General features: G+C 33.4%; 1 protein-coding gene across 1 annotated transcript in view; it reads left to right on the forward strand.

Moving 5' to 3' along the window:
- LOC106466780 (H2.0-like homeobox protein) overlaps nucleotides 1–7,104 on the forward strand; it is a 29,392-nt gene extending 22,288 nt beyond the window's left edge. Inside the window, exons 3-4 of the mRNA XM_022395623.1 lie at nucleotides 2,484–2,707; nucleotides 5,998–7,104. Of these exons, the coding sequence (XP_022251331.1) occupies nucleotides 2,484–2,707; nucleotides 5,998–6,198 (425 nt within the window). The 3' untranslated portion in view covers nucleotides 6,199–7,104. The remainder of the gene's footprint in view (nucleotides 1–2,483; nucleotides 2,708–5,997) is intronic.
- Nucleotides 7,105–13,529: the final 6,425 nt, after the last annotated feature.

Raw genomic sequence — 13,529 nt, forward strand, 5'->3', positions numbered from 1 at the left:
AATACATTCTACGTAATACTCCATAAGAATACAATTTAAATTTCACGTGATTTTCAATTTCTAAAATTCATGCTGAATTACCTAAGTTTCTGTTTTTCTTTTACTCGGTAGATTCAATGTTTTATACAAAGCAAAATAAATTTCTAATAAATTTTTACACAGAAGAATTCGGTGTACAGACATTATTCCATAGATGATTATTTCCTTGAACACTGGATCTTAGAACAATATTCACATGCCTATAGTGCATAATAGGACGTTAGTCGTATGGTGTATACTATTATCACCATACGACTAACGTCCTATCATGTACTATAGGCATGAGGATATTGTTCTGAGGTATACTATTATCACCATACGACTAACGTCCTATTATGCACTATAGGCATGAGATATTGTTCTGAGGTATACTATTATAACCATACGACTAACGTCCTATTATGCACTATAGGCATGAGGATATTGTTCTAGGGTATACTATTATTCTCAGAACAATATCTTCATGCCTATAGTGCATAATAGGACGTTAGTCGCATGGTGATAATAGTATATCTTAGAACAATATCCTCATGCCTATAGTACATAATAGGACGTTAGTCGTATGGTGATAATAGTATACCTCAGAACAATAACTTCATGCCTATAGTGCATAATAGGACATAAGTCGTATGGTGAGAATAGTATACCTCAGAACAATATCCTCATGCCTATAGTACATGATAGGACGTTAGTCGTAGGTGAGGATAGTACACAATAAAGAACTTTTATAATTTTACAAGTATATATATATATATATATATATTTCCTCATGCCTATAGTACATAATAGGACGTTAGTCGTATGGTGATAATAGTATACAATAAAGAACTCTTATAATTTTTACAAGTATATATATATATATGCCATGGTGATAAAAATGAAATAATTGATATTCGTGGGAAAAAACTTGAAATAAAACAATTGTAATTTCTGTAGCCTTCTACTATTAAAACAACAAGAACAACACAACGCATAAATATTAAACTTTTATAACAGTAATAAACCTTTTAGCCATAGGAATAATGTCCTGTTATGATATTATGCACTTTAGGTATGGGGATATTGTCCTCAAATCGAAGAATTCTCGTTTTTATGGAACATGAATATTTTTATCGTGAAGGTTTATATAGAAATAATTTTATTAGCCAAGAGTTTTATTTTTCGTATAACAGTTTTATTAATCAGGAGTCTTCTTTTGCACATAACAACAATAAAATGAAATTTTAAAAAGTATATACATTAAGGTTAGAGGAATGGTATTTATGTTGTCTTTAAAGTATTTAAAAATAAATTTTATAACAACATTTTACAAGTTTATGTCAAGTGAAAACTTACAGCACGAAAATTTATGTATTTTTCTTTTGCCAGTTACTGCTACCAGCACAGATATGTGTAATGATAACCGAATAATTCGATTGTGATGACCTTAAGGTCTAGCGAAGCCCTTGAAATTTATTATTATCATAAACATATTTGGCCATAGTTTGAGAGAGTATGCCAAACACTATCACACAGAGTCAGTGAAATTGTAGAACGCTTTGTTTCTCACATTTTGAAAGCCTGTGAGTTAGGTACATCAAGATCTAATCGTTTAGTCTAGGTTGAAAGCCAGTGGTGCAAACTTTTTGTTACTCATTAATTATGATACTTCTGTATGGTCTACTAAACGATTATAGTAATTTTTAATGTATTAAATATATATTTGTTTATTTACATGTAATTTTCAATTAACGACCATCAAAAATGTTTTCAATAATGTTTACATTTATTTCCCCCTTAATACAATAATTTAAGAGGCAGGGCCGGATTAAGACCACAGTTGGTCCATAGGCAGCCTCAATTCTTTGGGTCTTACTTTCTCCACAAGTCCTCATATTTTTTTTGTATTGAAACTTTATCCATCAAAACAACCTTTTTTCAAATATAATGATTTTAAATACTACGTTTCCAGCTGAGAAAATACTCTGAGAAAGCTATTAAAAAAAACGTAGGCTCATAGTAAGCAACTGCTTACTCTGCTGTTTGGTTATTTAGGTCCTTTTAGGTAGTGGCGGGCCACTAGCAGCATCTGAAAAAAAGCATATTTTTGGAGAAAAAACTGTTGTGTCACTTGATTCTATAAAATATAGACAAAGAAGTATCAACACAATTATTGTTTGAAGATTTGGACAATTTTGGAATTGCTTTATTAGATTTGGGAAAATTGAGAGTTTCAAATGTTTTTGTAACTTTTTATTTGTTAACACATTAGTTGGTTTTCATGCTAGCTTTCACTAACTAACAGATGTTTTATACAAAGCAAAATCAATTTCGGTATATTCATACTCATATTTCTTATAAAGTGCTACAGGGAAGAATTCAATGTACAAACATTATTCCATAAAATTATCATTAGTTGATTTTCATGCTTGATTCATGTGTTTTCAATGACTTTGTTTTTTCAGTCTATTCCCAAGGCAGCACGCTGACCTCTAATTTGGACACTTCGCCACAAGCACTTGCTCTGAACAGCCAAGTATCGTCAGGAAAGAGAAAGCGCTCGTGGTCACGGGCCGTCTTTTCTAACCTACAAAGAAAAGGTCTGGAAAAGCGTTTTGTGATTCAAAAGTACATAACCAAACCTGATCGAAGACAGCTCGCTGCTACTTTAGGCCTAACAGATGCACAGGTAAACAACATAGATAAATGAATATAAAGTTAATATAAGTCATCAGATATGGTGTTAAATGGCAAGTATCTACTTTGTAGCAAAGCTGTGAGCTAACTCTAGCACCTTCTTAGTGTAAGTTGCAATAGAGCAATAAAATATCAGACAGAAAACGCCGTACATCTAGATCGAGGATGCCTTTAGCATTCCACTTGTTTTTGTGTTCTTGGACTTCCGGAACATAATATTCATATGGTGAAAACAGAACTTAAAAGTATAATGTGTAAGTTTTGTTTGTTTTTTCTACTCCAAATGTCAATCCCTTTTTCTTGAGTTGTCTTTGTCCGCACCTATTAGATCTTCATTCTGCTTATATCGTTATACTTGCTTGTTTGATCGTTTGCGTTTGTGTAAGCGCAAAGCTACAAAATGGACCATCCTCACTTTTCTGACCTCAGGAATAGAATTTAAGTGTTATAAGTCTTCAAGCTTGCTGATAAACCAGCAGGGGGCACATCGTAATGCAACAGACTGAAATAATATTTTGTAAAGTGTAACCTATGTACTTATTCTGTTTTATCGAAAACAATATCTGTTGCTCGAAAGAATAGTCTTTCCTGAGTGGTTTGTGTTATATAGCCTTTTTTATTTTTATAAAGAAATATAACTTTTTCAGTTTGATTGTAAACGCTTAGATGAATGTTAAACAGCTTTAACCCATAACCTCGAGCGGTAACATGTTTAGATGAATATTAAACAGCATTAACACATACATTCTAGCGGTCAGCACGATGATGGTATGAAAATGTAGCTTATATTTTTTGTTTTTGAGCATTTATTCAAGAGCTATCTGCGCTATCCGTTCCTAATTTTGAGCTAATATGTTAGATGGAAGGCAGCTAGTCAACAGCACCCACCGCCAACTCTTGGGCTTCTCTTCTCTGACTGAATAGTGGGATTTCACCGTCACCCTTATAACGCATCCTCGGTCCTAACGTTTGGAGCAAGAGTATTTTTTCCCCGATAAGGGACGCGATTGTCGAACAAGGAGATCTATAGTCCGGCACGATAATCATAGTACCAAGCTTGGCGTATGGAATGATGAAATACTTTACCAGAAAATACAAGTTAAAATGCCATTATCTCTTCCTTTTTTTAATGAACAATAAAAATATATAGGATTAATAGATTCTATAATTATAGAGCTGGATCGAAGATGTAAGATGAGTATCCACTCCACAGACACATGACAACATCTGGCATCGGGTGGTGAATGTCATTAATCAACATAAACGATAGCGTCACGTTCTTAACGCTACAGTGGACAAAGGATCACCTGAGTGAAAGAGGTTAATGAACTTGCTTCAAATGAAGGTTTACCCACAAAATTCTCTGAATAATCACAGCCACCACCCATAAAAGAAAATTGCATCTTCCAAACTAAACCCCAATTTATCCCTTTCTTGCACTTGTTGCACTTTAACCCCCTTTCTGCCCCTCTTTTACACATTTCGTCAGTTAATCTTATCTCTTCCTCTCTCTCTTTTTCTAGTTGCATGCTAAATTTCTTGGTCATTCATGCTGAATAGCCAATCCTTCTGAATAATTAGCAGATTAATTCTAATTCAAAAAAAATATGCCATCCACGGTTTTGATAAGTCTGAGAACTAGTAACGTTAAAAATCTGGGTTTGAAAATATTAGTAAATAATATATGATGTTAAATAAATAATATAGAGTGAAAAAACCTTTGCCTTAATTCTGATATGTTATGACATAAACAAAAAATGACGAAAAATTACCCCCCATGAACTTAGTCCAGTTCACAGCGTAACAGTTGTTGTTCAAGCAGTTTGCTAAAATAAACAACGTCTCAACCACTATTATATTTGTTATATCCCAGGCGGCCTAAATATCTCTTATATTCAGCAAAAGGCCTCGTCAGTATTGGATATAGCGGATATAGTGTGGCTGAAATATTCTTATGTCACCCTTCTTTACTTTCACTCAGAAGTTCATATTAATAATTACGTGTCGCATGCTAACCTTTCTTACTCTTCTTTCTCATAAACCGAATGTTAACTTTTCCTGCCCGGTACAAATACACACAAAATCCTTAAGCTAATATTTGGAAGTGTATGTATTCTACTTTCTCTATGGTTCTGGTTTTTCCAAAATTAGCAACAGAATCTGGATATAAACCAATTCATGCTTCCTTCGTCACATACTCAATACATTTTAGGGCAACTGAATAAAGAAACACATCCATACCAGTGTTGAATTAACGGTAAAAAAACAATATCGTTGACATTGTTTAAATGTTTTCTCAGGAAGATTGAAATGAATTTGGCAATATTTAGTTCAAACACGCATATTCTTAAATTATCTTCGAAGTTAACGTTGCATCTTCCTTCAGGTCTTATTATACAGTGTGATTATCGGTTAAAGTAAGTTTCTAGACATTTCTGTTTTTAGTGTAAATTATTCTGGATCCAGTTTCCATTTTTCGCCTGGAACATACGAAAATCTCGGAAATGCGCAACATGTTTGGTCTATAAAATCCAAAAATACGCAACCCACGTTATTTAATCTTACGTGGCTTTTACTAGATGAAGACTTGTAACTGCATTATTTTCTATATGATTCACCGCCCCTATTGTATGGTTGTTCGTATAGTAAGCAGCACCATCAGTATTATCAGTTGAAATAACACTAATCAACACTAAACGTTATTTGCATGCTGAAATAATACCCACCACCACCAGCTATACTAACGTTAACCAATTAAATGACATCCACCAAAAAAATTAATAGTTTGCTGTTAAAATAACACCAGCCAGTATAATTAATTGTTTGCTGTTAAGATAAATCCAACTAACAATAACCATTCATTAGTGTTTTAAATCTGTGCTAGCCTTGTAGTTAAAACAAAAAAGTTGAAATTTTTAATATACTGCCTTCTAAAGCAGACAAACTTTTCTTTCAGTTTTCAAGTTTCGAAATATCCTGATAGATAACTTAATTTAGAAGAATGCAATATTCAGTTAATTTCAGAAAGTTATTTTACAAACCGTTAAGGATTTTAAAATTATCTTCGATACAACTGTACATTGATATTTTATATTTCCTATTAATGTTTTGAACAAGTTGATTTTTTCGCATCACTTTTTTTTTGTTTACGTCTTTGAATGAAATTCTGGAACATGTATATTTGAGATATAAATTAAAAACTGTGTTCTTATTTTTTGTAATATTTTTTATTATCATTATGTTTTAAGCACTGAAGGTTATTTTTTCCTTTCCTCTTTATAGGTTAAAGTATGGTTTCAAAACCGGCGGATGAAGTGGAGACATTCTAAAGAAGGTCGCGAAGAATTGGCCAAATTAAATCAGAAGAGCGCCAAGGCCACTGAGCGATCGGAAAATGAACTTGTGATAAAGAGTGGTGTCGACTCCGACAATACAACGGAAGAAGAAAATGATAACGAGTGTACGTCAGAAATTGGTGATTGAAAGAAAAATACCGTGAATGTGTGGAATTTTAGTACAGTGACTCGCTGAGTCTGAGAAAACGAATGGACTTTCAGCAGTTGTACAATAGAAACAGACTTAAGAAAATTAACTTTCTGAAGAGGAAGAATGGAACGTGTTAAATGAAATAGATAAATGTAAGAATGACCAGCTAGCCTTTGACTGGATTGAAACGGCAGTTTTATACATCTATATATAGGCATGTTAATGATTTTTGTTCAGTTTTAAAAAATTTGTGTTAGAAAAAAAAACTCGTAATCTCGAAATTCTACTGCAATCTTGGAAAATGTGTCATGTGTTGATTTGAGTTGTTTTAAACCGTGATGGGTTTTGTATAAAGATAGACAACCATCTTAAAGTCAAGAGCTATTTCTCCAAACTTGTGAATCTGATATATAAAGATTTAATTTTTGTACCTAAACATGTAAAATAATAGTGTTCTCTGTGTCAGGTCCATCAGTAAAACCGTTAATTATTACTGTTAATGTCTAATTGAAGATGTAATTGATGACATATATGGATGTGTGTGTGGAGGGGTTTAGTTGGATACAACTACTGTGAGATAGTTGTTGCTACAGCTCATACTAGTAAGGTCGTAAAGAAAATTATTAATTAAGAAAAGTGATAAGTGTTTTAGTGTTATGGAAAACAAAATTTGTAAAGTTCAATCATTTCAATTCCAAAACACTAAAACAAAATAGTAGAAATATTAACAGGGCTAAAAGAGAAATAACTAAGTTGCAACTTTTTTTATCAAATCAATTGTTCTGAATTAACTTAATGAAACGTTCCTGTTATTAGCTACTGTTCTATAAACTTATTATTCAGCTGAATTTTGTTATAACTGAAAATGTGCAAGATTTCAATAAATATTTTGAATTTAAAACAGTTGTGTAAAGTTTGAGTTTTTCTAGCCGATACTTTGTTGATTGAATCATGGATGAACTTGTTGGTTGAATCATGGATGAACTTGTTAATTGAATCATGGATGAACTTGTTAATTGAAGCATGAATGAACTTGTTGATTGAATCGTGGATGAACTTATTGATTGAATCATGGATGAACTTGTTGGTTGAATCATGGATGTACTTGTTAATTGAATCATGGATGAACTTGTTAATTGAATCATGGGTGAACTTGTTAATTGAATCATGGATGAACTTGTTGATTGAATCATGGATGAACTTTAAAATTATGGCTCATTTTTCTAGGCTCTAGCTTGTATGTCGATGCTTACTTAGGTCATTAATGTATAGACTTTTGTCTGTTTCTAGAAAACAGATTACAAATAAAAACTTGCGATTAAAGCTTTTGCATTTTAGATAAGTGTCAATTTCTATAACTCGCAGGATAACAGGCTTTGATATTAATTTTCTAAATAAACTACAGTTTCAAAATCATTGAAGTTGTATAGCTTGTTTGTTTATAACAAAGTTTCTAAGGCTATCTGTCGTCGTCCATAATTTTGAACTGTCAATCACAGAGAAGCCAACCGGCCGGCAGAACTAACCTCCAACTCTTAGACTATTCTATATCAACGAATAGTGGAATTGACCGTGATATTATAACGCCACCATAAATAAAAGGGAGAGCACGTTCGGCCTTTGGTTTCGATCCCGCGAAGTTGTTGTTTAAATATTCTGGTCGCATGTAGTATTTACAAAGCAGATTTTTCTCTCTCTCTCTCTTTTTTTTTTTTTGTCTATGGAACAGCAATGTCTTTCCTGTATAACTCCTTAAACATTCTTCAAACTTCTAATAGAAATCAGAAGTGTAGTAGGTACTTATATAACAGTTCTATCCAACTTTCCTATGAACACTTACGGTTGCGTTAGTAAGCAATAACTAGAAATAACTGATTTTTCTACAAGACAGAGTGTATCATTCGAAGCACAAGAAGTTAAAGCATTGTTCATAATTCGTTGCCGCCAAAACGCGCAGTACATTTTGAGGTCACGGGTTTAAGAGTTTAGATTAAAACCCACTATTCGGTAGACAACAGTTTACAGTAGGTACAGTTCAAAACTGGGAACGGGTATGCGCAGAAAGCTTTTGTGTAGCTTTGTATGAAAATCTTTATTTTATGAATTTCTGCGTAAAGAGCTACCTGATCATATCCGTCCCTAATTTTGAACTGAGAGGCTAGGCCGCTAGAGGAAAGACAGCTAGTCAACAACACCCACCGCCAACTGTTGGGCTACTCTTCCTAACTAAATAGTGGAATTTTGACAGTCACTCCTACAGCGCATCTACAGCCCAAAAGTGCAGAGTGCATTTGTAGGGAAATGGGTCGTGAGCCATGAACCCCCGGAATCACAATCTGGACACGCTAACCAATGGCCACACCTGGTCCAAAAAGAAAACGAGACTCTTTAAACAGATTACAAAATATTAATAATCTTCTATTTCTACAATAAACTGAAACCACCCAAATCTCATTGGCATTTAAATTTCGTTCACTGCTTAAGTAACTTTATTTTAATATTCTAATATGTATCATTAAAATAGTGGTAATATAGATGTTGGAGAGTCGCAATATGTAGACCTACAAAAAAGAAGGTCGTGATAAGCTAAAGTGTGGGAAACCTGTTATACCAATACAAAAATTACTTGAGGAAATATGACGTATGGGTTATTCTATTATTTTAACACCTATAATTAAATGAGCTGTCGTCAATAATTTTATTTAGTGGATACGCAGCACCCAAAAATGTCGCTACAAATATTTTATTAAATAATGATATATAAGTTCTTTTTAGTTAAGCTGTCTATATGCAAGCAAACTTCATTAATAGGTTTATCTTTAAAATGTAGTTTGTTTATATTTGGGACCCAAAAGTAATTTTTAAAACACAAATGGCCACACGTACAAAACAACAACAAAAATCCGGAAAAATGAATGAATCAAATACTTCCGAAATAAATAAGTGAAATGAAAATAAACAACACTTAATAAACGTGTGCTAAACTGGGATTGCTTGGATACATGACCTTTTTTTTCAATTTTAAACATTCTTATTTTCACATGATGAGAGTAAAATAGGCCACAATAGAATGAAGAAGATTACAACACGCAGAAGTTAACTGGCATAGAATGTTTTGCATTGTAGCTACTTGGGAACTTTAACATTTATTTCAATTTATCACCATAATTCTAATTTAAGAGAGCGTTAAAGAACCGATCTATATCTAAAGTATTTGTTTATCAGCTGACACAGAAACTGTTTGTTTTTGAATTTTGCGCAAAGCTACACGAGGGCTATCTGCGCTAGCCCCTAATTTAGTAGTGTAAGGCAGCTAGTCATCACCACCCACCGCCAACTCTTGGGCTACTATTTTACCAACGAACAATTGGATGCACCGGCACATTTTATAAAACGCCCCCACGGATGAAAGGGCAAGCATGTTTGGTGGGAGGGGGATTCGAACCCGCGAGTCGAGCACCCTAACCACCTGGCCACGCCGGGCCCAACACAGAAACTAGTATGATGTCAAACATACAGACCAGGATACGAAACACTGTAAAAAATGATGTTGACGGACTATATTGATATGACACTATCAATATCAACCAATTATTGTGTATTAATATTATATATTAATCCATTATTACATCACATGCACGCGTGTTGTATATAATTATAATATATAACAAGTTAGGATTAAGGCGCTGTAAAGTAAATTTACTGTTTAAACATTGATTACTAAATATTTTTCTCGGTGTCGAGGTCATGTCAAAAATATAATAAAATATTAAATTTGTTTCACACTTATTTTAAACAAAAAAAATGGTGTGTTTGTAATTAAACACAAAGCTACACAATGGGCTATCTGTGCTCTGCCCACCACGGGTATCGAAACCCGTATTCTAGTGTTGTAAGACCGCAGACCTGCCGCTGTGCCACTAGGGGACAAAATAAAATTGTCTAAAAGCCATATTATGAGAATAATGTAGTAACGTAACCAGATAATAGATTATCATAACAACAAGTATAAAAAACTACTTTAAACTCACATTTTGATACGCAGAGAAAAACAGATAGTAAAATCCATTATACAACGACTAGTCTAAAAATAGAGCCCAATATGCATGGAAGGATGGTATAGAATAGAAGCAGTTTGTACAGACGCATAAAACTTTATGACGAAATTCAATGTCTTGAATGGAGCTAATGAAATCAGGTGGTTATACATAGAGGAAAACTCTTATTCTTTAGATATATATAAGAAGATCGTCCACGTTTAGTGACTTTATCTCTGATAAAACTGTGTATTTGAATAGAAGAAATGTGTGTATTTTTGTTGAGCGGCGAATTAGTGTTATGGTTAGTACTATAACCTAGAGTATGTACGTTAATAGTGTCTTGTTAAAGATACGGTGTGATTAATAGTGTCCTGAGTTACTGTATAGCTCGGGGTGCGTTAAAAATATGACATGGATGTGTTAATAGTGCACTAACTAGTTGTAATATCCCGAGTACATTAATAATGTCTCACTAAAAACATGGAATGTGCCTATAATCTCCTGATTTAATGTATGATTGGGAGTTCTTTAACAGTGTTTTGCTAATAACATGTGCTACTATTGTTCTCACTAGTTACAAGTGTTTTATTAATAACATCCAATGTTATAAAAATGTCTTGACCAGTTGTATGACCCAGAATACGCTAACAGTGCCTTGATAAAAACGTGGAGCATGTTATAATTACGTTCATACCACTAACTTGCATGATTTGGAGTAAATAGTATTATGTTAATAACGTGGAATGTTCTAACAGTATTTTCTACGGCTGTTTTACCCACAGTACGTTAACAATGCTCTTTCATATTTTATGATACGGAATACAATAATACGATATTTTTGTGTATAAACGTTTGACAGGTAAGTTAGGTCCGCAGTAACAGGATAAGAATATTTTATTAACAGTCAAAATAGGAAAAAGAAGAAAAGTGAAGATCGTCAAATTGACTGAAAACATTTTGACCTGGACCAGAAAATAGCACATACGCCAAAGTTTACAAAATAACTTTAAACAATTTTTATTTAATAATAATTATATAGAAAGTTTACTTAACAAACGGTGTTGTACGTGTTTCTTTCCTTAATCTTCCTCTATAAACAAGCAGGATTATTTGACGAAAACAACACAAGACTTTAGTTGAAAGCATAAATTATTGGTTTTCTTCACTAGGAGTTGTACTAAAACTGGGTGGGTGGTTTGAGAGTGTATTGAAACAAAGACGTGCGTATAAAACAAAACCAAAATGTAGCCCTTTCGAGCTTGCACAAATCAGAAGGTAAAAAATGTGATTTGATGGCCATTCTATATTTCTGTTTAGCTGTGTGACATGGAGTGTGATCATAGACAAAAAACTGTTTAGCTCCGTGACATGGAGTGTGGCCATAAACAAAAACTGTTAAGCTGTGTGACATGGAGTGGGATCATAAACAAAAACTGTTAAGCTGTGTGACAAGGAGTGTGATCATAGATAAAAAAAACTGTTTAGTTGTGTGACATGGAGTGTGGTCATAGACAAAAACTGTTAAGCTGTGTGACATGGAGTGGAATCATAGACAAAAACTGTTTAGCTGTGTGACAAGGAGTGTGATCATAGATAAAAAAAAACTGTTTAGCTGCGTGAGATGCAGAAATCTAACTGTGTGACATAGTATGTGTTAATAGAGACATGTGTAGCTAAGTGACATTGAGTGTGTTAATCTAAAGATCTGTCAAACTGTGTGACATAGAATGTATTAATAAAGACTTTCTGGCCATATTACATGGAATGGGGTAATAGAGGATTATCCAGTTATGTGATATGGAATGGGTTAATGGAGGGTGTTAATACATGTTTATATCTATCGCTGTGTGACGTGAAATATGTTGTTGTAAAGACCTGTCTAACTGTGTGACATGGAGTTCTTAATAGAGACTTGCCTGGCCATGTGACAGGAAATACATTATTGTAGAGACTTGTCTAGCTGTGTGACATGAAATATGTTATTGTAGAGACTTGTCTATCTGTGTGACATGAAATATGTTATTGTAGAGACTTGTCTAGCTATGTGACATGATATATATTAATGTAGACATTTGTCTAGCTGTATGACGTGGAGTGTGTTAATAGGGATCTGTCTAGTTCTATGATATGAAATCTGTTAACAAGACCAGTCTAACTGTGCCACATGAAATGCATTAATAGAGACATGTCTAGTTGGATGACGTGGAGGGTGTTAATAAAGACTTGTCTTGTTAGGTAATATAGTGTATGTGACATAGGGTGTGTTTAGGGACCTGTTTAACTATATGACATGGAGTGTGTTAGTAGAGACCTGTCTAGTGTGACATGAAGGATGTTAAAAGAGATCTGTCTAGAAATGTCACACAGATTGTGTATATGGAGATCTATCTATAGATGTGTGACATAGGGTGTGTATAGAGACCTGTTTAACTGTGTGGCATGGAGTGTGTTAGCAGAGACCTGTCTAGTTATGTAATATTGAGTATGTAAATAGATACCTTTCTAGATTTGAGTGTCTTGATTGAGACCTGTCTAACTGTGTGACCTCAAATGTATATATATATATAGATATTATTTTTCGATCTGTGTGATATTGATATAGAGGGTGTTTATAGAAACCTATCTAGCTATGTTTCATAGAGGGCGTTGATACTTTTCTCTAGAAATATAATCAGCACAGTGGATAACGTTCATTTAAAAGCATCTTTGATTTCTACAGTCTTTTCGTCTTATATCATTATTCATTTGTGTTATTTATATAAACTTTAATACAATAGAAATTCGAAATGAAAAAATGTAACTGACTGCATTCGATATATTGCGAACGTCGAATCAAGCGTGGATAAATATTGATAATATAATACTGTTGCAAGAAAAACACATGAAAAATATACATGAAACATTACACACGAGCAAAAAAAAATAGTATTTTAGAAACATATACTTATATTAAGAAAAACAATTACCCTTACAACAGCATATTCAATTGAGACAAAAAAAAATGAGCTTCAAACGTGAACTAGTGTATCTCGAAGACGAGGGTCATGTACATTAGGTCGTCAAGAAAAATAAGGTCGCCTTTTTTTAGATGGAAAAACCCGAACAACTTATATACTTATTAAACGAAATAGTCTCCATTCTTATCGATGATGCTTTTCCATCTTACAATCAGGTTGTTAATGACCTGATTAAAGAAATCAATTGGCTTTGAAGCAAAAAAAAAATGTCGATGTCCTCTTTAACACCTTCTACAGTTGCACACGTTTTCCCATTAATACGGTGTTGCAG

The sequence above is a fragment of the Limulus polyphemus genome, unplaced genomic scaffold (genome assembly GCF_000517525.1).
Source record: "Limulus polyphemus unplaced genomic scaffold, Limulus_polyphemus-2.1.2 Scaffold76, whole genome shotgun sequence".
Lineage (NCBI taxonomy): Eukaryota > Metazoa > Arthropoda > Merostomata > Xiphosura > Limulidae > Limulus > Limulus polyphemus.